At 36.8% G+C, this 25,209-nt stretch overlaps 1 protein-coding gene across 1 annotated transcript; it reads right to left on the reverse strand.

The window, feature by feature from the left end:
• Nucleotides 1–1,075: 1,075 nt before the first annotated feature.
• MYOT (myotilin) lies at nucleotides 1,076–20,894 on the reverse strand. Its single transcript, XM_046000768.1, has 10 exons — nucleotides 20,839–20,894; nucleotides 17,507–18,073; nucleotides 13,026–13,200; nucleotides 11,806–11,910; nucleotides 8,244–8,293; nucleotides 7,327–7,459; nucleotides 5,195–5,402; nucleotides 2,787–2,952; nucleotides 2,224–2,357; nucleotides 1,076–2,037 (listed from the first exon to the last, which is right to left on the reverse strand). Exons 2-10 carry the CDS (start codon nucleotides 17,860–17,862, stop codon nucleotides 1,865–1,867), a joined length of 1,500 nt encoding a protein of 499 aa, XP_045856724.1. The 5' UTR covers nucleotides 17,863–18,073; nucleotides 20,839–20,894; the 3' UTR covers nucleotides 1,076–1,864.
• Nucleotides 20,895–25,209: the final 4,315 nt, after the last annotated feature.

A 25,209-nucleotide genomic window follows, 5' to 3' on the forward strand; every position in this document is an offset into this window, starting at 1 on the left:
ACTGCGGCGTCTTTTTTCTGGCGGAGGGCCGGTATCTCCCGCGACCGTGGTTTGGGGCCTAGGGTTGGTCGTAAAATTCGTAGTAATTAATTCTAACGGGCTACTGTGTCTTGAGCACCTTTTACATTTATTGGCTTGTTTAGTCTTCACATCCCCCCTTCCTGAAAGGTAGGTGTTTTATCCTCATTTTAGGTCTGGAGACGCCGAGGCGCTGAGAGGGTCAGTGATTTACTGAAGTGCACAGGTGGTCGGGGCAGGTCTGCTAGACGCCAGAGCCCGAGTTCCTAACCAAGCGCCCATTCTGCCGCTGCCGCTTGCAGACATGGGTTCTCGTTAACCGAGAGCTGCTGCTAGAAAAGCTTCCATCCCTCTTGCCACCCAATATGGCTAAAGAAAACGATAAAGTAGAATGAAAAAAAAAAAATCCAGCTCTGAAGTGATTATGTGGAAGAGTAGGCCAAACAGGAGACCTGGGGAGCCCAGACTCACATCTGGCTCAGAAGCTTTGCAAAGATGGGAAGGTTTGTAAACCAAAGACCTTTGGCTGTAAATTAAGGCATCCAGAACCCTGCCAGGATATGAGACAGGAGAGAGTCTCATGTTGGAAAAAAGGAAAATGAAACGGTATTTAGTAGAAAGGCCCCGGGGCAGCAGGCAAAGAAACCCATCAAGCTGTTGGGGAAGGAAAACATAAAGCCGCTTTTGTTATTTCCCTGAAAGAGATGTCGAGTGATGTTGATAAATGCTATTTTATGTGTAGATAAAAAACAAACCGAGGCCACACAGCAGAGACGGTCAAAGACTACCAATGATAAAAGGAACAGGAGAGGCCTAGCAAAAGGCCATGGCCAGTGGACCGGAGGCCTGAGAAGAAAGGACTAATGTCTTAGCTTAAGGAATAGTGCAGTAAAAGGATTTTCCCTTTCCTGTACTTAGACTCTTAGATGCTCACAAAATTATGCTTTCTAATGTAATAGGTTATATGAACTTGAAACGTAGGAGGACACCCACCCCCACACCCCAGGCATTCAAATTTACATGAAATGTAAGAATTAAGCAGATGACTCTACAAACTATTCTTTTTCCATTGAGCTCAATAGACTCAAGGGTCTTGAAAACTTAGGGGCTTTTTTGGTTAAAACAAAATCACAATTTCAGGAGAGATTCTGTCAGGATTTAGTTATTGTGGTTGCTTGCTTTTGAAGTGCAAACCGTGGAAAGTCTAGCTTAATTTCCAGAAGAATTGACTGAGCTGTAAGTGAGCTTCATTGAGACAGTTCTAGAACATAATATTGTTGATTTTTTTGGAGCTTGTTATTCTTAGATTTTGTTAAGTGTTGTATAGCATATAGAAACCAGAATTTGTATTTTAAAGATCTAGACTTTTGTGAAGAGAAAACAGTCTGTTTTAAATATTTGAAATTTTATTCTCTTTTGACATTGAACTATGGAACACTCAGATAATCTATACCATGTTAGTATTCCTATAAGAGAAAATGGGTGAAACAGTATTTAGAAAGCAGTACCAGTAAACCTTATTACAAGCGTTAGATGTGCTTAAAAAGTCAATATTAATTCATAACCTGTAATTGTTAAATGGGTATGACTTAATTGTTAAAATACCACATTTAAGATCGTCTTCTACAATTACAAACCCATATACCCAGAATTTCCATGGGCTTTGCAAACCAGAGAAGAAGATAGAATGTGCAAGAGTCAAAGGATAAATATTATAAATATATATTAGTTATATTACCTAATTAAAGCCATAATCTGTTAATACAGCTATGGATTTGTTTTAAAAATTTAATTGAATATATTACTAATAATGTAGTTGTTGTGTTTTCCAGTGTTGGTAACCTCATTAAAGTTCTTCACTTTCATAAAGTCCAGATTGAGCTGCCAGACGCTGAAATTCTCCTTCAGGGTTAAAAGCTTGTTTCACATCCAGACCTTTACCATTAAGTGCTAAATATTTGCTGAAAGTTGGTCGAACACGTAACAGCTTAGGAGCTGGAAGAGTTTGGTTTTGACGGACTGAAATAAGATCAAAAAGAGGTTAATTCAGAAAATCTGTTCTAAACAAATGGGTTGCCCTAGATATTCAGTATCAGACAGGAAAAGAAAAAAAAAGTCACAACTGATTATTCTTATATTATGCTGGGATTTGTGTTTTTTATTAAATCTTTCCGATTAAGTCCCTGGGTTGATAGCATGACATACCTGTAACATCTAATCTTGTGTTACATGTGGTCACTCCAGCTTCATTAACTGCAGACACAGTATACCATCCAGCATCTTTCTTGTTTACATCTTTTATCAGTAAAGTAACTCTTCCAGAGTTATCATGATATAAACTGAAAAGAAACAGTAATAAAACAATGAAGTATAGGTATTAATTTTCCTGTGAAACTTTATTTTTGATGCCTCTGACCCAGAGGGACAGACTGTAAGAAAATGAACCATTTGGAAATTCTGAGACAGTACCTAGTCAGTGCCAAATAGCTATTGGCTTTATTGAGTTTAATTCCCCCCTTTAATTTTATTTGTGTCATTATTTACTTGAGCCATCTTTCTTTATGGTTAGTAAAAAGGTAAATCCTAGCTTTATGCCCTAAGTTTTTGATTAGTGGAATTGGGGGTTAATGAGGTTTATTATATTTTCTCTACATGTTTTAAAAACTAGACAAAGTGCGATTACAAAAGCATGCCATTTATAATGCATTTCAGGTACAACTGGAATCACCCAAATAAACTACAGTTACATCTGAAAATACTTATCCTACCTTATTCGATCAGTGTTGAATTGTACCATTTCATTATTTCTTTTCCAGAAAAGCTTTGGTGGAGGTACAGCTGAGATTTGGCATTCTAGCTTCACTGAGTCTCCCTCAAAAACTTTTTTGCTCTGTGGTTTGTAGATAAACATTGGTGCTCTTCTATGTTCTTTTGCTACATATTAATAAAAAAGAATTCAAGTATTCAGAATATTATAAAAAGAAAATAAGTTAAACCAAGGTATTATGAAATTTGTATGTTACTATAAAAGTTTGAAAAACCATAACTCAAGAAGATTGGAAGCTTTATGTTTTAGCATTAGTTAAAACAACGTGTAGTAATACTATTTTGAAATATACCAAATAGAGTTCTAAAACAGTACTGTAATGTTTCATTGAATTTATAATCATGTTCATTCAAAGAATTTAAGTTATATTTTCATTTATGTCTCTTCAGTAAGGAGTATCATGAGTGGTGGCAAGACTAGACAACTTAGGTTCAAATTGTCTATTTGCCCCACCAGCCATGCCAAATTGGGAAAAATTTGTTTGGTTTCTTTGAGGCTCAGTTTTATCTGTTGTAGAACAGATAAATAGAAAACCCATTTTAAAGATTATTTATTTATTATTTATTTGTCAGAGAGAGAGCGTGCACACAAGCAGGCAGAGTGGCAGGTAGAGGTAGAGAGAGAAGCAGGCTCCCCGCCGAGCAAGGAGCCCGATGCGACTCAATCCCAGGACTCTGGGATCATGACCTGAGCCAAAGGCAGTAGCTTAACCGACTGAGCCACCCAGGCATCTAGAAAACCCATTTTAAAAGGAATACAGGTAATAGTGACTGCTCTCCCTCCCACTACTACTCAAAATACTGTGAGGATCAGCTGAGATAATGAAGAAATATTTTATAAACTGTAAAATAGTATACAAATATCTGTAATTGGTGTGTCATTTATTTAATTACCTGAAGGAAAAGAGGAAATTATATACTACTGTAACCCTATCTTTTCTGAGGAGAAATGAAATTGGACAGATGTCTGCCAAGGCCTCTATTAGCTCTAATGTTACAGTATTTCTGCCAATAATCTATTGGCACAAAAAGATTTGCCCAGAGCTTAATGACCTGAATTGGATTTTTTTTTTTATTTATTTTTATTTGTTTATTTACAGCATAACAGTGTTCATTGTTTTGGCATCACACCCAGTGCTCCATGCAGTACGTGCCCTCCCTATTACCCACCACCTGGTTCCTCAACCTCCCACCCCCTGAATTGGATTTTTGTTTTGATTCCCAAATCACTACTTTTTCCCTTAGAGTGAGGCCCATTATTATATCATAGAATAATCTTAAAGGTTTTTCATTAATCTGAGTAGAATGCAAACTTAAGGAAGTTGTCCATCTTTTAACTTATCAAGATTTTATATAAACAGTGAATTATAGCAAAGTATCTCTTTTGCTTTATGCCACGACTTAAACCATTACAAATGTATATTTAAAGCCCTTAAATTGTAATATTTTAAAACAGTACCTAGGTTTTAAAAGAAACTGCCTTACTGAAGGCAAATTCGAGACATGAATAGTTAGCCATACCTGTGTTTCTAAAGCAAGAAGGTGTGTTTTCGTTACAGAGACTAGTTTCTAGTAAAAAGAAGTATAAACTAAGGGCAAAAGTTAATATTTGTTCCTCAGTTTTAATGTATGTGTGGCCATGACAGTTCTGTAAAGATAAGAATCAGATTATTTTGGATTATAGATCAGAGATACGGCCAGACTAATGTTTTCCACTTTACGATCCTTCAGTTATATCTAGAAATGCTTATATAGTTTACCCTTGAACAACGCATGGTGTGGGAGCACCCCACCTCACCACATGCAGTCAGAGATCTGAACGTAACTTTTGACTTAGTGGTTAACTACTAATAACATACTCTTGACTGGAAGCTTTACTGAAAATATGAACAGTCAATTAACACATATTTTATATGTTACATGTATTATATATTGTATTCTTAAAGTGAAGTACACCAGAGGAAAAATATTATTTAAAACATCATAAGTGAAAATAACATACAGTACTGTGTCGTAAATAGTCTGCATGTAAGTGGACATGTGTTCAAACCCATGTTGTTCAAGGGTCACCTGTACTATCTTATTTTGTCCAAAATTGCACCGTATCTTTATTTCTTTTCCTGAAAAGCTTTAGTTCTAGGTCTGTCCTTGAAGTTTCACTGAGTTTCTCTCAAAAATGCTCCCTCCCCCGTCCCCAGCATCCTGTGACTTTTAGATAAAAATTGGCATTCTGTTGGGTTGTGTAGACATTAACCTTAAATAAGTCATCTGGGCTTTTCTTTTTCAACACTTGCTTTTAAAAATACTGCTGGATATTAAGGAACTCTTGAAGATCTCTTTGAAGGCTTACCCAGGACATCCAGCTGCACAGTAAAGGTGGCTTCTCCTGCTCTATTCTTGGCAACACACACATAAGCACCTGCATCTGAAGTTCTGACCACTTCAAAGATGAGTGAATGAAAACCCTTTTCAGACACTATCATTTTGTGAAAATCATCTGATTGAACTGGTCTTCCATTCAGATACCATGACACATCAGGAGCTGGCAGTCCGCTTACCTGGAAAGGAAAACACAAGGAGGAGATGACAGAATTTTAAATTATATCATCACTGGAACCTATTTGTCCATTTATAAATTTAAACAATTCCAGTATCTGAGTGGGTTTGTGGTTCAAAATGCGAAGGAAGATCTTAAAAAGGTATTTGGTTTCAACAATTTCTTAACAAAAACAGTGGAAATTAAAACTCTTGAGTTGAATTTAATATTTTCAGACTACCTCAAACCACATCTAACCCTTCCGTTTGTAACCTCAGGCTCCTTAAGATCTCCCAGTTACTATATTTAGAACATTAATTTATGTTATATAGGTCTCCACAAGAAATATGAAGTCCTCTGGCTTTTTCAATTATGGTGACTACAGATGAAGTCCCAGAGGGACATGCATGTCATGATTGCTGATCTAATGAATGACTTTACCAAAACAGAGTGCTCTTGAGCTGTAATTCTGCTGTTTAAATGTCAGTTTGTTAAGTGTTTTTCTATAACCCATAACAGTTAAATTCATATACTTTCATTCATAAGGAATCCAGAAGACGTAAGAAAAGGATTCTAAAATGAGGATAATAAAAATATAGTTCTTTCTAAAGATCTCTTCTAGCTTGAAGAACTCTTCAAGGCCAAGTGAGCAGGTTGGCTTGAATTTTTTAATGGAGAAGAATTAAAGAGGAATTTTGCTTTAGAAATCCTATTGTTCTGGTAGCTTCACTTATGTCTTTAGTATGGAGTGGGCACTGTTGTGAGTACCTTCTGCCTGTTTACTCAGTTAATCCTCATAGCAACTTTATGAGGTAGATACATTTGTTACTCCATTTTACAGATGAGACAAAAAGCACAGAGGTTGAATGTCTTATGTAAGGTTACACAGCTGAATAGTGGCAGAGCCAAGATTCAAACCCAAGTAAGCTTAGCTCCAGAATTTTTGTTCTTACCTACTATACATGTTACTTGTTAAGGTGTACAGTAAGTATTTATTTATTTATTTTGTTAGAGGGGTGGGAAGGGGCAGAGGGGAAGAGAGACTCTTAAACAGGCTCCATGCCCAGCACAGAGCATGACATGGGGCTTGGTGTCACAACCCTGAGATCATAACCTGAGCCGAAATCAAAAGTTGGACACTTAACCTACTGAGCCACCCAGGTGCCCCAGGTGTGTAGTAAGTTATGAAGAGGAAGAGGACTTTTTATTTATTTATTTATTATTATTATATTCAAGATTTTATTTATTTATTTGACAGATTTCAAGTAGAGAGGCAGGTAGAGAGAGGAGGAGGCAGGCTCCCTGCTGAGCAGAGAGCCCGATGTGGGGCTCGATCCCAGGACCCTGGGATCATGACCTGAGCTGAAGGCAGAGGCTTTAACCTACTGAGCCACCGAGGGACCCCAGGAAGAGGACTTTTTTTTTTTTTTAAAGATTTTATCCATTTATTTGACAGAGATCACAAGTAGGCAGAGAGGAGGAAGCAGGCTCCCTGCTGAGCAGAGAGCCCGATGCGGAGCTCGATCCCAGGACCCTGGGCTCATGACCTGAGCCGAAGGCAGAGGCCTTAACCCACTGAGCCACCCAGGCGCCCCAGGAAGAGGACTTTTTAAAAATTTATTAACATATAATGTATTATTTACCCCAGGGGTACAGGTCTGTAAATCATCAGTCTTACACATTTCATAGCACTCAACCATAGCACATACCTCCCCAATGTCCATAACCCAGCCACCCTATCCTTTACTCCCCTACCCCCAAGCAACCCTTAGTTTGTTTCATGAGATTGAGTCTCTTATTGGTTGTCTCCTTCCCAATCCCATCTTGTTTCATTTTTTCCCTCCCTAGCCCCCATGACCCCTTGCCCTGCCTCTCAAATTTGGAAGAGGACATTTTTCAAAACACAGTATCTTGTTAATTTTCCTCCAGTATTTTTGAACTCTTACTTTGAAGTCCATTCTGTAGAATCTTCCTTCTTCAATTGACATGTTCTCTGGCACTTGAATGAAACGAGGTGGGTAAAATTTCTCCTGGATTGCATCCTGATCATTCACATCTCCCCTCGAAGATGATCTGCTTCTACAAAAATATTTTAATAATCACTCTGTAGGAAAGTTGTCACTGTTCTTCCTTTTACACAAATACTGTTAAGCCATTATATTGGAACTCCCAGAGTCTATACTGTTTTATGTGGTAGTGTAATAACAAAAGAGAGACCTTAGGACATGGCATATTTAGTGATTATTAGAAATGGTAGCAATTTAAAAACATCTGGTACAAATTATACATCTTTTTGTCTTTTGTACAAAGGTGTAAATTGACAGAAAAACTGATTAAAATGCGGAGTACCCCATAGATGGTTCTTACCATGTGCAATGATTTAGTAATTGGAATTGGGTTTCAATGATCATGAAGAACTTTCTTAACATAGACATGTGGTCCTGGCTTATTTGACCAAAACATATAAAAAAACCTTGGAGATAGTTCTGAGAATTAATGGATAAAAATTTTGACCATCCTCTCTGACATTAGAAAATTCACGTTGTTTTTTATAAAAGGTGTAGGAGGCAAGGCTTTCTAAATATTACTTTTTAAAAAAAGATTTTATTTATTTATTTGATAGAGATTACGAGCAGGCAGAGAGGCAGGCAGAGAGAGAGAGGAGGAAGCAGGTTCCCCGCTGAGCAGAGAGCCCGACATGGGGCTCGATCCCAGAACCCTGAGACCATGACCCGAGCCGAAGGCAGAGGCTTCAACCCACTGAGCCACCCAGGTGCCCCAAATGTTACATTTTTAAGCTGGAAATATTTTTGGTAGCAAAATGTTTCTTTAAGATTGAGAATTTATTTATTTATTTTTTTACCTTACTTGTGATGTAGGAACTTGCAGTCGTGCATGTTCTGAGTTGTGCTGCTTGAAATTAAAACAAAGTCAGAATGTTAACGTGGTTGTTAGCTTGAAATGAAGCAGAATTAAGTACTCTTGGTTGAACATTTCTTTCCTGTTTTTGTGGAGTCATGGTTAATTCTATTTATAGTTGAACATTGAACAACAGTAGTTTGAACTATACAGGTTCACTTATATGTGAGTTTTTTAAAAAGATAAATACAGTTAACTATTAAAAAATTTTTTTTTAAGATTTTATTCATTTGACAGAGAGAGGGAACACAAGCAGGGGAATGGAAGAGGGAGAAGCAGGCTTCTTGCTGAGCAGAGAGCCCAATGCGGGGCTTGATCCCAGGACCTTGGGATCATGACCTGAGCTGAAGCCTGACACTTAACTGACTGAGCCACCCAGGTGCTCCTACAGTACAGTACTTTAAATGTATTTTCTCAGCATCTTTTCCCTCTAGATTATTTTAAGAATATAGTATGTAATACATATAGTATACAAAATATGTGTTGATCTATTTACAGGTAAGGCTTTTGGTCAGCAGTGGGCTAATAGTAGTTGCTGGGGAGTCAGAAGTTATATGTGGATTTGCGCTATATGAGGGGGGCTCAGCACCCCTAACTCCTGCATTGTTCAAGGGTTATCTGTTTTTTTTTTTTAAAGATTTTATTTATTTATTTGACAGAGAGAGATCACAAGTAGGCAGAGAGGCAAGCAGAGAGAGTGAGAGGGAAGCAGGCTCCCTGCCGAGCAGAGAGCCCGATGCGGGACTCGATCCCAGGACCCCGAGATCATGACCTGAGCCGAAGGCAGTGGCCCAAACCACTGAGCCACCCAGGCGCCCCCAAGGGTTATCTGTTTTAAGCAACTAGAATGTAGTGCACTGAGCTTCTAATACTTTAGCAAGAAATCCCCAGAATTAATAGGTATATATGAAAATTAGCTAGCCTTAGAATTCCTGGTGGTTCATTTTTCATATGACTGTTTTACAACAAAGGATGATGTGTCACCTGGTGTATTTGAAATGGGAACACATAGTACAGATTGTCCTTTAGTAAAACAGGAATAGACATGAAGTCACTTGTGTTGGCAGTTGGTACAGGGTATTATGCCCACTGCTCAAAAGTGCACCAACAGCAATTAACATATTAGACTGGAAAATACTTTTCTTTTTAGCTCATGGCACAAAATCATGGTAGACACCATGGAAGATATGTGTAGAGCTCTGAGAAGGTTTGAAAAACAAAATTAATTACTTCCTGCTTAATAAAGGTATATTTAAGCAGATATCTTTTGGGATTTATATTTAAGCACTGGAAAATTATTTCCATTTGAGAATAAAACCAGAAATTGATGGAAACCATAATTAAATGACCAAATACTTGGTGCTTATTTTGTGCATTTTACTGTGTTTGGCATAGTAGGGGAGACTAGTGAAAAATATATCCATATCCAAATGAATGAATATGTTTAATGTATTTGGTCATTTTAAAATTCTTATAACTCTAGGGGCACCTGGATGGCTCCAAGGGTTAAGCCTCTGCCTTCGGCCCAGGTCATGATGTCAGGGTCCTGGGATTGAGCCTGCATCGGGCTCTCTGCTCAGCCAGGGGGCTGCTTCCCTGTCTCTCTGCCTGCTTGTGATCTCTCTGTCAAATAAATAAATTTAAAAAAAAAAGTTTTAAAAATTCTTATAACTCTAACAATTATTGGCTAGTCTTAAGGTTCTCTAAGCAACATGTCAAAATTCATTTATCAAATCAACTAACTTTTTGGTAAAAAATAAAAATAATCTGGTTAAACCCAAAATATCCAAATTAAGTTTTTAATTTTTCCTATTGTAGTTTATGTATATATTCATATTCAGAGGTGTAATATTTCAGTTTTATGTAACCTGATGACATTTTGGATTATTAGAGTATTTGAAGCATACCAAAAAAACCCTAAGATTTATCCTTTCTGATTTCATAATGGTATGTTTTGCTGTTGTTTTTTTTCTTGGTACCATCACTTTTATTTTATTTATTTATTAAGATTTTATTTATTTATTTGACAGATAGAGATTACAAAGTAGGCAGAGAGGCCGGTGGAGAGAGAGAGAGAGAGGAGGAATCAGGCTCCCTGCTGAGCAGAGAGCCCGATATGGGGCTCAATCCCAGGACCCTGAGATCATGACCTGAGCCAAAGACAGAGGCTTTAACCCACTGAGCCACCCAGGTGCCCCATCACTTTTATTTTAGTGTTTTTAAAGGATGAATGATAGATCCTTGACTTCAAAATCATACACTGAATTTATAACATACACCATCAATATAACATTGTTTTGAGTTACTTCTACTAATAGAGGCAGTTTCCCATCTTCTTGCTGTAATCTGTACCAGTTCAGAGCTCAATACACGGTAGGTGCTCCATGTAAAATAATTAATTGAATGAATGTATGAACTGTTGAGTACCCAGAGATTCAAGTTCTAATTTTCTAATTAGTTGCACTGTTAGACCCTGCTCCATCCTTTTTAGTAGTTGCATTTAACAGAAACAAAATCCTATTTTTAGCTTCCTGTGCTTAGAAGCTTGGAGTTTTTGGGTGCCCAGTTTCATCACATTGGCTTCCAGGTTCTTTTGAAATTTTTGACAAGAAATGAGAGATAACTACAAAGGAAGACAGCTGTAACAGTTCAGTCTGTTTCTCCAACTCTGTATTTCTCTTCAGGGTTGAGTTTACTTTTATTTATTTATTTATTTTTTTAATTTGACAGAGAGGGATCACAAGTAGGCAGAGGGGCAGACAGAGAGAGGGGAAAGCAGGCTTCCCGCTGAGCAGAGATCCCGATGCGGGGCTCGATCCCAGGACCCTGAGATCTTGACCTGAGCCGAAAGCCACCCAGGCGCCCCGAATTTACTTTTCAAAATGAAGTTGATCAGAAATAAGCCTGTGGGATATTCACTTTATGCTCTCCCTAAAGTTTATCCATTCTTGGAAAAGATCCTTTTGTTAATATTCGAGCCATTACTCAAGGCTTTTTTATTGTTCCTTGTTTTGTTTTTAATAAAAAGCATTTTTGAATACAAAAACAGAGGGAATTGGATGTTTCATTAGTTCCACAATTATACTTTAAGACATTGAAATGATAAACAGCTTATGAGAAAAGGTTATAATTACTTTGGCTTAGAGTTTTAACTTCTGTCCTATTAAAGGTTTACAACTCATAAATTCTCTATCCCTGCTGACATTGGAAAAGGAGCTCTAGGTGTAACAGACCCCTAAGTGTCCAGATGAAAAGTGACACTGTTAGCTTTCTGGTGTTTTGTTTTTGTGACATTTCATATGCTGATACTAGAGCACCAGAAAATGGGATAAAATTCTAAGTTTCTGTGTATTTTAGCTCATTGTGGCCTCTCCTTTTTATACCTAATGGAGCATGAAAGTGATTGACTTTTGCTTCAAGCTGTATTTATAAGCATTTGGAAAAACACATTTATAAATCACATGAAAGAAAAATATTCCAGTTAGGTAAAGATTATTATAATTTACCTGTGGTGAATCTTGTGCCTCACTGTCATTTTGAGCTTGAAACACAGCAGCTGCGTTCTGTGGTCCTAGCAATCTGCGAGCCATCTTCTCCTCATATGTGAGCCGCTTTAAAGAGATCATTCATTAAGGAGATAGTAATGAGATTTAATAAAAGTTGTTTGTATTCCTTTACCTTAGAACCACCAAGAATTATACCAAAGAAGTATGGTTCTGTCTCTTGAATTACAGAGATATACTATGTTTTATTTATTTATTTATTTATTTTTTTAAATATTTTATTTATTTGACAGAGAGAGAGAAGTCACAAGTAGTCAGAGAGGCAGGCAGAGAGAGAGGGAGAAACAGGCTCCTCACTGAACCGAGAGCCCGATGCGGGGCTCGATCCCAGGACCCTGAGATCATGACCTGAGCCGAAGGCAGAGGCTTAAACCACTGAGCCACCCAGGCGCCCCGAGATATACTATGTTTTAAAACTTTGTTTTCATTCAAAGCATTTCTGTTCCATTCTAGTGCCACTTCCCTCATCTGTTTTCCTCTTGCTTCTGGGAAAGGCAGGCATAATCACCCTTAAGTAAGGGGAAATTCTTCGCCTTCCATTTTCTTCTGCATGGTCTCATTGGCTCCATCTTTGAATACAGTACTGCATATTCTCACATGGAAAAATAACTTTAATTAAATCAACACTGAACATCAGATTTATGGTTGAAAGCAGTGCAACTGGTATGTTAAATATTTTTGGATTTAAGGCATATAGTGCTTTTTAAGAGATAAGTGACTAATACAGTGGGTACAGAAGAGTTATCTCATAAATCTCAGCTATGTGTCCATCAGTAGTATAAACCAATGTATGTGAAAAAGTTGACTGTTGGTTATTTGGTCATCAGACATTTTATGAGGAGTAATGCTTAAAACAAAATTTTCATTAAATTATTAAGATTTCTTTTTCTGCTTCATTTTTTTACGTTGTTTTACATTCTTCTTTTGTGTCATTCTTTTCTACTGAAAACTATGACGTGTTTTTATGCTTTCATTTGGTATTGGATCCAAATCCAAAATATCACAATGTTTTCATTTGGTATTGGATCCGAATAGTCCCTCTTTTTAGATAATCCTATCTCTTGCGGATCATAAGGATATAGATCTGTGAGACAGAGCTTTCTTACTAAGATTAGATTTTATAGTCTGATGGGCTTTTTGTGCAAAATAGATATTTTGCTTACTTGATTTCCGTTATGAAGAAGACTGTCCTTGCATTTTAGTTTTCTCTCCAAATCTTGAATTAGAGCTTCTTTTGATCCTTGTATTTCATGGTCAGGAGTCCTTGGGGTGGGCTTAGCATTTGCACTTTGGGATGGTTTAGCATTTACAGGTTGGCCAAATGAGGGTTGTTGATAACTTTAAAAAGAAAAAAGATTTTTTAAAAAGTTTTTATTTAAGTAATCTACACCCAACGTGGGGCTTCAACTCAGGACCCTGAAATCAGGAATCACATGATCTTCTGACTGAGCCAGCCAGGTACCCCAGAAAAAAGATATTTAACCCACTGAGCCACCCAGGCACCCCCTCCCCCCCAGGAAAAAGATTTTTAAAAAAGATCTTCAGAGAAAGATGTGGTACTAAAATGTAATTGACCTAATTCTGTCAGTCGCCTTTAGATAAGCTGAATCTACCATTTAGTACTATTACTGTTATTAAAAACAGTTTTCTAATAACAGTCAAGAGGAATTTAATAAGAATGGTTACCAGCCTCCTTTTTTTTTTTTTTAAGTCTTGGAAAATTAAAATTTAGTGGCTGGAGAAACAAATTAGATTAGTCATAAGGAGGATGTCATTCCTTGAAGATCTTTCCTGAAGAAGTGAGAGAGAGAGTAAGTCTAGTTACTGGCAGCTTGAGAGTTCTGCCAGTCTTATAATTGAATTTGGTAGGTTTGTTTTATGGGTGGATACCATTGTCAGCTCCCTGTGATCTCATGTTGACAGTTTGAAATTGGTGGTAATGGGAGTATGTATACTGGGGAAGTTGTTTACTACCACAAATCCTAACTCCTTTCTCCAGAGCTGGTTGTTAAACATTTACCAATATAACCACTGATATTTAGTGAATATTCTGTTGCTTTGAATGGAGTCTGCAGCTGACATAATGGCTTTCCTTTTAATTTCCTGTTGTACATAATTCAAGTGTGGTACTATATAACAAATAGCTTTTACAGTAACAATGGTTTCTTTAACATTGCTGAAGTGATTTTTAGAGAAAGAAAGGAATGGTAAGAGGAGGAAGGAGAAAGAAATGTAACCTGAATGCAAAGGGGGCTTGGGAAAAAAAGAAAGCAAATTTGAATAGTAGTTGAAGAGTTTGGTTTAAATCCGTATTTCAGGTTCTAATCCTAAATTATCTTGAAAAATGGTCTTACCCCTCCCTGCCTTCCCCTGTTGATTGTGACAGAGTGCAGTATTTAGGGATTCCTGTATTATCACATTTGTTAGGTAGCTCACACTTTGACAGTTGTTTGTTCAGATTTCACCTAGTTTATTCATTTAGGGCCCTGTGGGTGTGTGCTTATAATTGTTTAATGCAGGATAACTGGTCACTGCCCTCAGTGAATATTTTAGCATTATGAAAATAAACGTTCTCCAGTTATCAAGATGAGGCAGCCTGGATCTCTTTTCTGACCTGTTCCTGTTCAGATATTCTCAAGGGTCATTAAAAGAATTTATAAGCTATGTGGAAATGTATCTCTTCAGAGAGGCGCCAGAGTTTCAATTCTGGCTTTGGGGACTTGGTTAGTAATCTCTAGATTGTAAACATTCTGAATTTAAAAAGATGGCTTATTACTCACCATTGTAATATTTATTTTCACTAACATGGACTTCTCTGTGTTAATGCTTAACTAAAGTCTGATTTGTTCTTAGTTAAGTAAATACCCAGACTAAGTGTTTAAATAAATAATGAGTTGTATGTGTGTTTTTTGTTTTTGTTCTTGATTTTAAGATTGAATTTTCATGTCAAAGTAGTAAAATTCCTTTGGTCTTATAGATCTCCTATTATTCTAACTATATGAAGTTACAATAGCCTATTTTTAAAAAGGTTTTATTTTTTATTTTATTCACTTTAGAGGGTGAGAGTGAGAGGGGAGGGCCCGAGAGAAGAGGCAGAGGAAGAGAATCTCAAGCAGACTCTGCACTGAGTGCTGAGCTTGATGTGAGGTTCAATCCTATGACCCTGAGATCATGACCTGAGGAAAAACCAAGAGTTGGATGTTTAACCAACTAAACCACTCAGGTACCACATAGGTTTTTTCTTTTTTGTTACCCTGCGATCTTTATAAAAGTCACATGTTGTTAAAGTGAATTAGAATTAAATAATTTTGTTTTTAGACTGTCATAATATAATGCAATATATCTGAGAAATCCTGAAGGGTTATCAAAAGCAAGCCTGAGGATCACTGATAATGTATGTGACCTAGTCACTTCATTCACAGAATTCCCCTCTCAGTTTATAGATAGCCTAAGTATTAAGACTAGATATGTGCTCATATTTATAAACTAATAGTATTCTTGTACTCTGCTTTATAGGTCTTTTCCCCCCTATCATTAATCATCCAAATCCTTAATTTTGTTATAAATCATAAAACTGAATCACTGAGCAGGTAAAGAACACATGCTGAATGTCACACAGCAGGCTTTTTGAATGGAATAATTAGAATTAGAGTTCTCAGTTTCCAGCCTTTGGTTTGATTGACTGAATAAAATGTTTGCTTAAGGGGTTCCTACTGGTGAAAAGCTAAATAAAGCAATGTAGGTCAGAATCCAAGGGATTATTTTTGAAGGCAGGGCAAACTGAAGCCCACCATAACAATGAGGGAGTTGTGCACAAATGTTCAAAGGGCCAGAGCTTTCCACCCTGTGCAGCTGGACACCGAGTGAGTATCAAGTGGCTGTGGGAAGATTAAAAGAGTTATCTATGGTTGCTGCAAATGGAACAGCTAAAGCTGGATCTTTGATCTCTGGTTTGGGGACCTCCTATGTTTATTTCTAATACTTTCCATTTTGCCTTCTTCTCTTAGTTCTGTCATAGAGCCAGGAACATGGTTGAGGTTCTTTAATATTTATTTGCAGTTTTCTTTTCTGAGCACATATTTGGAATAGGGTTGAAAGACCAAGAAAAATAGTATAGTCAGAAAAGTTTATTTTATTTTACTTATTTTTTTTTCTTGTCCTGGGACCCCCAGAAAAGGTTACTTTAGATTTAAAGATGCTCATATAGGAAATCTAAAAATAATGGAAAGCCAGGTGGAAAATGATCATCTGGCTAAAATGTAACAAGAAAAATCTATAATGTAGGATAATGGATAATTGGTGTAATTGAAATTTTGGAGGGAACTCTTTCTGAGAGGGCTCTTAATTCTTAAAGGTGTCTTTAAAAAATATTAGTTAAAAATTAGTTAAAAGCAACTTATGAATGCCATTTTGTAGGTGAAAATTAATAGTTGGCTATCAGCCATTTTAAATGGTTCAGCCTAGTATATATAGGATTCTAACAAATGTTTTTGACTTTCTTCATTTTGATTTTTTTAAATGTTGGAAAGTATTCTTTGCAGGTTGAATTGCTGTAGTCAGTTCAACTAAGTTTCTGGAGTTGTCACCAACAATAGAAATCTCTAGAAATAGGAATCTGTAGAAAAATTAGCCTCCAGAGAAGACTGAGAGAAATTATCGAGAATCTCAGCAAATCTGTTGATAAGCCTGCAACAAAACAAAAAAATATTTTCTGATGGAAAATATTCCATCAGACAGTCTTTCAAATGCCTCTGATTTAATTCTCTGGTGTCTTAGCCAACTAACGGATTGGAAAACTGATAGCTCTAGGTTTGCATAAGCACAGAGCATTTAGTTCGTGTTTTAAAAAAAGCACAACCACTGTGTCCTTATTCATATCAGGTTCTCCTCGGATAGTTTTAGGACTTTGGAAGTAGTACATGTTTGCATAAGGCTCCAGGTAGTCTTCTCTTTATTTAGACGGAACAATCAGCTCGACCAATTTGGACAAAGCATGGTTTTAATTACTAACAGGAACCCTAAGGTCATTTATCTATTCAAGTCTTTCTTCTGGTCATAGTAAGGAAAATTCATATACTTCAGCATCTGAATCCCAGGTTTTATTTAAAAAGTTGGGTTTTTTGTTTGTTTGTTTTGTTTTTTAGCCAAATGGATAGTCAGGATCAGAGGGGAAAATGGATAGGAAGAAAAGACTAAGACCAAGAAGACATTTAATAGCCTCTGCTTGTGTGAGAGGAAATCCTATCTGAGGAAGAGCAGACAGGTGCTCTTCATCTCCGCTGAGCCCAGAACTAGAGCAATTAAATTTATAGCACGAGAACCTTAACTGGGAGAATAGTTCACTGTTCTTGGGTATGTTAGAAATCTTTTTTTGAAGATGGAAAATAAGAGGTAAGTAATTGTATGTGGTAATAGGTGATTTGGGTCTATCTTAGTGTGGACACTAGAGAACGGGTCAGATGATTCTTACTGCCAGCACCCTGGTTCAAGGTGTTTTAGGAGAATGATGAAAGAGAGCCTGAGGTCACATTGCCTGTTTAGATAATAAATAGTGAACTAGGACATACTCCCCCCCCGCCCCCCGCCTCAGAAAAAGCTCAGTGTATATGCAGTATATAGTCACACATATAAAAAATTTACTTACTTGGAGTCCACATTGGAAGGGATATTACTGCTACTATAATCTGGCTGTGATGGTAATATGGAGCTGAGGAAGCTGGCTGGGGACTGATTATAGGTGGCTGTAACCCTTTGGCCTGGGTTGGGGCCAGCATGCTGCTGGGGAGAAGCAGGGAAAGCAGAGGAGGACATGGTGATGTGAGAGCTCACTGTTGAGGAGGCAGAAAATCTTTGCTCTGTGCATTGGCGGGGCTGGATGATAATGGAAGACTGTTTGGTCTGGCTAGAATAGCTGGATGTTTCCGGTCCGGGAGGCTGCAGTCTGGAGCCACATGGATTTTGGGATTGAAGGAAGTGTTTTGGACGTTCATAGTTAAACATGCTTAGCTGGTATATGGAAGATGGAGGCAATTTATTACTATAATGATTTTCTCCTGGAAGGGTTGGGTCCTGAATTTGGGGTGGCAAGCCTGGAATCACAGAAGGTCCCAAGGAATCAGAAGCAACCTTGGTCTGCCCCTCCTTGTTGAGATCTTGGGAGTACTGTGCTCTTGTCTTTGATGGAGTGGCCTTCTCTTGAAGAGTATTGTTCCTTCAAAAGGAGAAAATGATTCAGTTACAATATTTGCATAGAAAACAATATTGTTTGTTTAACATTTTTAGGAGCATCTATGCTTTTTTTTTTTTTTTTGGTCTTATATGGTTTCAGGGTCACTTCAAGGTGGAACTTTTCTAGCTTCTAGACTTCTTCCTTTATCTCTGTCTTTGTACAAGTGACTTTTCTCCTGAGAACAAGAAAAAAGGGTTTATTAATGTCTGTTTGCCTCTGGGTAATTCTAAAAGCATGGCCAGGGGCTTCAAGATAAAGGAGCAGGAAATTTGAGTTTGCCAAGTGGTTACTTGTGGAAAGAAATTCTGTGATGTTGCTCAGTGTGAAAATTTAATGGTTTTAAGATTAGCTTTTGCCCAGAGGGTACAGTTTCATTAAACAGAAATATTTAATGATTTAAATTATTAGTAGTTAAATATCTAACATGTCATCTCCCATTCTATCTGAATTCTTCCCATTGCTCATGAAAACCAATGAATAGTCAATATACACCAGTTAATTAATGTCCCGGTGATCTCTGATGAATGATGTCTTGGTAAATCAAGGGGTACACCATGCTTTTTAATAAAGAACATAAATATCTTCATTTATTCCTTCAACCTTTCAGGATTCCATAAAGTAGAGAGGGAATATGCATAAATCATTGTTGTCAACTTTGAGTGTATTTTTTTTTAACCTTTCAATGCACTGTCTCTTTTTTCCCCCTTGATTCCAAATTGATCATAGTACCAAACTAGATGATAATTAAGGAGTATATGTGTCTTTCTGTGTGTATACGTGTACTATCTAGTTATTGGTGTTGATATTCTCTTGCAGTTTTACTTTTTATTATTTTTCTTATTTCATACACATTTTAGACTAATCTTAAAACTGTTTTAGCCTCTATCATACTTTTTCTTTTGAAATGGCAGACAAGGATGTACAGAAGGAAGTAAGGCAGTATGAAGCTAGTTATGCCTTACCAGAAAGGATAAGTGCCATTTCTCTTACTCAACTCTGCATTGGTTCTTTTGACTTCCTATAACAGATCCCCATTTTCCATAGATGAATCTTTTGCTCCTAAAATCATCCTTGAAGGGTTATATTTGCCTCTGATTTCTACCATTAGTATGGTAAACCTAAGCAGAACAATATATAGACATCACACACACAGACTAGCCCTATGAATTGTGGCATTGGTTCTGTCTTTATTCAAAATATCAGGTAATTTAGTTCAAACTATATTTAATTTTATATACTATAACCCAACTCTGAGATAATGATAAATCGAACCATTAATTGATAAAGTTACCCCAACTGTCATCATCAAAATGAAATCTTAAGATTGTTTAATTTCCTATCTTGAAGAATGTATCATTTTTAATGGAAAAAGACCAAATAACTTTATCCTAAGGCTGTGCATGTAGTTTAAAGTTAAAACTAGCACTTTTAGGAAAGAACAAATGCTACTAAACAGCCAAGAGAAAGATTCTGTTGAAAAAGAACACTTAAAAAGCCAGTATTCCTGGGGCGCCTGGGTGGCTCAGTGGATTAAGACGCTGCCTTCGGCTCAGGTCATGATCTCAGGGTCCTGGGATTGAGCCCCGCATCAGGCTCTCTGCTCCACGGGGAGCCTGCTTCCTCCTCTCTCTCTGCCTGCCTCTCTGCCTACTTGTGATCTCTCTCTCTGTCAAATAAATAAATAAAATCTTTAAAAAAAAAAAAAGCCAGTATTCCTTAATTTCAAGTTTATAAACACAAGCATTATCAACTAGAGTGCATTTTAGTAATTAGCTATATTAGACCTTTAAGTTGTTGGAGGAAAACAACCAGAAGGAGGCTTTAATTAGATCATCTCAAAAAAGGACTCTATTTCAAGGCAAGTAGTTTTGTAGTTATGGGCTTTTCATTCCTTTGCAGAATTGAATCCAATTTGGTTCTTAAATTCCTTTTTAGGAAGGCAAATTGTTCAGATTCATTTCATAAAACAAGGAATAAACTGTTTAACAAATAGGCAGTAGATATTTTCCAAGACGTTCCCTGCTTTTCTTTATATATATTTTCAAAATATCAACTATCTTGTACATTTTGGTATCAGCCTACATAGTTAACAATTACTGTTATTTTTCAAAGCTCAATTGAAAATATGTCTTTCAAAAGTTTCATTTTTCTCAATTCTCAACAAAATTTTATACAGTTATTCAAATAGAGAACTCTGAAAAGTTTTTCATGTTTGTAGCTACTGTCCAACAATTTAATTCTATAATGGATTCTTCTATATGACAGTGTCATTTTGTTCCAAATAGTGTTAAGTAATTTACAGAGATTTTAGTATATGTGCTGCTGAAGCGAGCACAATTTACAGAGATTTTATAAATAAAATACTATGCAGTTTCCTATTTAAAAATCTTTACTTTTTTTTCTTTCAGTCTCTAATATAGCACAGACTTGCATAAAAACTCATTGAGGATATTTTGAAGCTCTAGGACATCACCACAATTATAATCAGACCAAGTGTGCCTTTTCAAGGAAAAATGATGATTTAAAAACATTGACATACAACCATCTTTCCTTGTACCCTTTCTATAATGCCTTCCAGTTTTCAGTGCAACAAGTAAGTTACTTTCTTGTCATATCTTGGCATAATAACATGATGTTGTAACTTTCAGAGTTTTTATATGAAGATCATCTTTGCACATGTTCCTCTGATTTGGACAAAAAACAAAAGCAAAACCCCAAACTGTAGCAGAAATAAAGATGGGACTTACCCGTCGTTCCAGAGGGTGCCAGCTGGGTTTAACCCACTATTGAAGGGAAGGAAGAGGCATCCCCTTCTCTCACAGACTAATCTAGTGGCTCTGTGCTTAGTATTATAGCACCACTGACTTTTATCAGCTGCCAAACTGTGACATCTGATGTGCTTGCCTGTCCATCTACCTATGCTGGCATGTCAAAGTAAGAGTCCACAATCTAAACAATATCTCAGATGTCTTAGTGATATTTAAGGAGTAGGATTACTTGAGCTTCTCTTGCAGTCCTCTTTATTTCAGATGTGAATTTTGACTGTAAGCTTTCACAGGCTCATGCAGGAAGAAGAGCAAAGAGTTAGGAAATGGTCAAAAGTATATAGAAAACTCAATTTCTTTATCGTGGTTGGGGCTTGGAATCCTTCCCATTTAAGGAAGGACTAAAAGGAAACCTGTATTCTGAGACTGACGTTCTATCCAGTAAAAATTCTCCCTAAATAAGATAGTGATTGATGGGTTCCAAACTGATTTGTACTGGATAGTTGTTCATCTGAAGGCTCCCCCCGCCTTGCCAAATACAAGTAGGGGTGGAGCAGAGTTCAAGCAGTTTGTTTCAGGAGACAGGGTGTGGTCTCAGCAAAGGCAGGAGAGCCAGGGTGACAAGTCACTGGGGAGGTGGAGAGGTGGAAAAACATGATTTTGTTTCTTAGCAAGTTTTCTGAATCTGTATGGCATATGCCTCTTCGACCTTGTTCTTTTATTCTTCAAGAGTTTTGAAACACTTAAGAAATTACCAGACAAATAAGCATTCTGTACATTTGGGGCTTTATAGTGTCAACTCTTTTCCTTCATCTTCCTTAACTCTTTTTTTTTTTTAATTTCTTTTCAGTGTAACAGTATTCATTGTTTTTGCACCATACCCAGTGCTCCACGCAATACGTGCCCTCCCTATGACCCACCACCTTGTTGCCCCAACCTCCCACCATCTTCCTTAACTCTTAGCATTTATATACTTTCCTCTCTCTTTTCATTAAGGAGACTGTCTTGGTATTTAGATGTCCATTTTTGTGAAGGGAGCTAAATAATTACAGGGGAAGAAACCTTCAAATCAACAACAGAAGTAATAAAGAGGGGTAGGTGGCCTGAGGATCAGGTCAATTGAGTGGAATTAGCACCATTTAGTGGTTTCAGTTTTGGTATGTTTCTCCTGTTTAAAGCCTATCTATTTATTACCCTCCCTCATGGTGCTCCAGTATTGATTTAATTACCATGTACATGTAGGTCCATCCAATAGGTGTTTGAGCACATATGAGCCATATAAAATTCTTTGCAGCTGACCTTGTAGGTGTATCTTCCTTTGGTGTTCAGAGAAGTTTGATAATTGCCTCCTGGGCATGCAGCCATTACTCAGTGGAAAAGGCATACTAGACTGGATGAGTAGGTGTTTGCCTATCAAGTCTTATTTCAGGAATTTCCCAAAATATTTCTCTACATCTGCTCAGTGATATTTCAGATTCCATTAATAGGGACAAAGCCTTTTAATCCAAATTAGGAGTCTTAAAATGTAAATGCAAGTGACAATAAAAGTAGCAAGCATAACCAACAAGTATAGCATTTACTATGAGTAGGGCTCTATTACAAGCACTTTAAATTTGGCATATGTGACTGATACTTGGTTCTTCTAGAGAACAGGGTTTGATTAGGGCAAGGAAGTGGAGATACTAGATTTGAGGTCTCTTAAAACCTAAAAGTTTAAGTTGTTATCCTACAGGCAAGTAGGAAAGATGCCCGGGACAAACTATGAAGTTCCCAATTTTACCTACGGCAGATTCTAAACATACCATATTTGAGGAGGAATTTTATCCCATTTACTTTTTATCCTTTAAGTTTTATCTCTTTTCTCTCCTTCGTTTTTGTAAGATAAAACATTGGTTACAGTGTAGTAGCTCCGTGGTAAATCTAGGCAAAGGTTCTTGCCCCAGTAAGGGGATCAAGGGCTGATTTTGGAAAGGAAAGGAAGGTCTTCTTTCATGGCCCCATTGTCAGAAGTGAGTAGTTTATATTTAATAATCTGTTATGAATCTGTTTTTCTGCTTTTTAATATTTGGTTTGCTTTTTTGAATGGTGTTTTTTGTTTCCTCACAGACCATCAAATGGTTTAGTTGTTTATTTGGTAAAAATTGTCCTAAAACTGGAGGAATCCCTAAGATGGCAGGTGAGTGAACTATATTCCAACCTGTCGTCCAAGGAAGGCTTTTTCATTTATTTCTCTAAATTATCAGTAAGGGCCTCTGGTGAATCATTCTAGTGCTTCCCATATACAGGTAACTTCCCACTATCTCACTGAACCATTTCCTGCTGCTTGTTAGGGGAATTCTTTCTTGTCTTATCATTAGTGGAAGGGTGGCTTGGCTATTTAGCTGTCACTCATTCATCCTTTTTTCATTTATAGCTCTTGTTTTTTTTAAAATGTAAACCATATGTTCTGTTGTAAAACGGTGCTATGAGCTTTGTCTTTATGAAGTCTGATGTCAGATGTATGTGATGAAGCTAATTTCTGCTGTATCAACTGAGAAGGCAAATGCCACATAGAGGATGGAAGGACTAATGAGTGGAGAGCATTTTCATTTATTTTCAGGTTATGCATAATTCACTATGATTACTGAAGTTCTGTCCTACTGTAGCACTTGTAATTTGAAATCTTTTGAGTGCTTGATTGGTCTTACATTCTTTTCAAGCAAGAAGTAGTAATGGACATTCCACTAGGTTTGGAGTCAAACTGTAAAAATGATAACATTAATTTGGTTAATGATCTTCAACTTTGTAGACACATTAACCTTCTTACTACCTGTTTTGTAGACCTGAGTTTGAGTGCCCACTCTGCCATATACTTGCTATGTAACATTAGACAAGTTGCTTAATCTCTCTGAGCTTTAATAATTAACTGAAAAACAAAGATAGTATCTGTTTTACTAACCTAATCAGAGGCTTGCAGAGAGACCCAAATGAAACAGGAAATCATGTAATGGACTCTTACATGTTATAAGGTATCTCCTCAATGAAGTTAAATGTACTCTGAGGGAGGGGGGGACTGTTTATTTTTTATCTTTCCCTGGGACACTATGGCTCATAGTTGACATTCAGTACAAACTTCTTAACTTTTATGGAACTTTCATTGAATAATTTTTCTAAAAGGTGATTTTTTTAAATGAAAAAGATGGTAATCTCCTATGAAAGATATTGTATTATCGATTCAGTGCCCTCCCTTTTTTGATTCAGTGCTTTCTTAAGTCTTGAAATCTCACTGCTAAACATAAGTACTCATGGAGAAAAGTTTTAGATATCTGTATTGGCTGTCTTCTGAAGGCATGTGTCCCACAGAAGTTGACAGAAACACATAGAATGTGCTTAATAAATGTTTGTTAAATAAATTGCAGTCTTTTGTCCCACAAACCCCTTCTTTGACCTCATGAGTAAACTTTCTAAGGGTAGCTATATCCAGGTAGCTAAAGATCCCAGAAGCTAAAGGAGACCAACTGAGAAATTATAGTCATAGACTGTTATTGAAGATACATTGATCCTAAAAAAGAAACACCCCAGTGCAGTGAAGTAATAGCCACTATTATGAATTCCTACTATGTACTTGACATATGTTGTTCCAGGTCTTATAATATCCAAGTTCAAACTCTTTCCTTTACTGTCTTCATTGTAAGAAACACTCGGAGAAATACCTATCCCAGGGTCATAGAAGCATGAGGAAGCAGCCCTCAACATTATCAGTCAATCATCTACAATTTCAGCCATTTGCAGAATGTGGAACTTCATGTAGGTGACATTTGATTCCTTCCATCTTGAATACAGTAAGTTTATTCACTTGATAGGCCCAAATACTACTCAAATCTCTTCTTAAAAGAGATTTCCATATCATTTATTTTGTAATTAACAGAGGCTATATTTAGTTATACTAGAAAATAGTCAAGAATGTTCATTTATTAAGTTTTATTAAAGGTGTTTAACCTAAATTTAACCTAAAAGTAACTTTAGGTTTGTAAAATATTTAGTGGACTCTTCTTAGATGCTAGTAAAACAAAAAATTTCAAATGACTTTTAAGTGTCTGTTTTAGTTGTTGTTGTTGTTTTTCCAGTCACTATTTTGGTTTGAGGTTTGTGTTTGGGGGTTGGGGATGATGGTGGATTTTGTTTTGAATATAGCCTGCTTGGCAAAATCACCTAATCAGTTATCTTTTTCATTTATACACTTGCCTTCCAAAAGCAAGTATATTTCTGTCTGTATTTAAGACAATGAGAAGAAACCTGTATCACAAAAATTTTTTTTTGTATTTATATTGAGATAGAACCCTGAATTCTTTTGTGGAAAAGATTCTACTTCTT

The sequence above is a fragment of the Meles meles genome, chromosome 3 (assembly GCF_922984935.1).
Source record: "Meles meles chromosome 3, mMelMel3.1 paternal haplotype, whole genome shotgun sequence".
NCBI classification, from domain to species: domain Eukaryota; kingdom Metazoa; phylum Chordata; class Mammalia; order Carnivora; family Mustelidae; genus Meles; species Meles meles.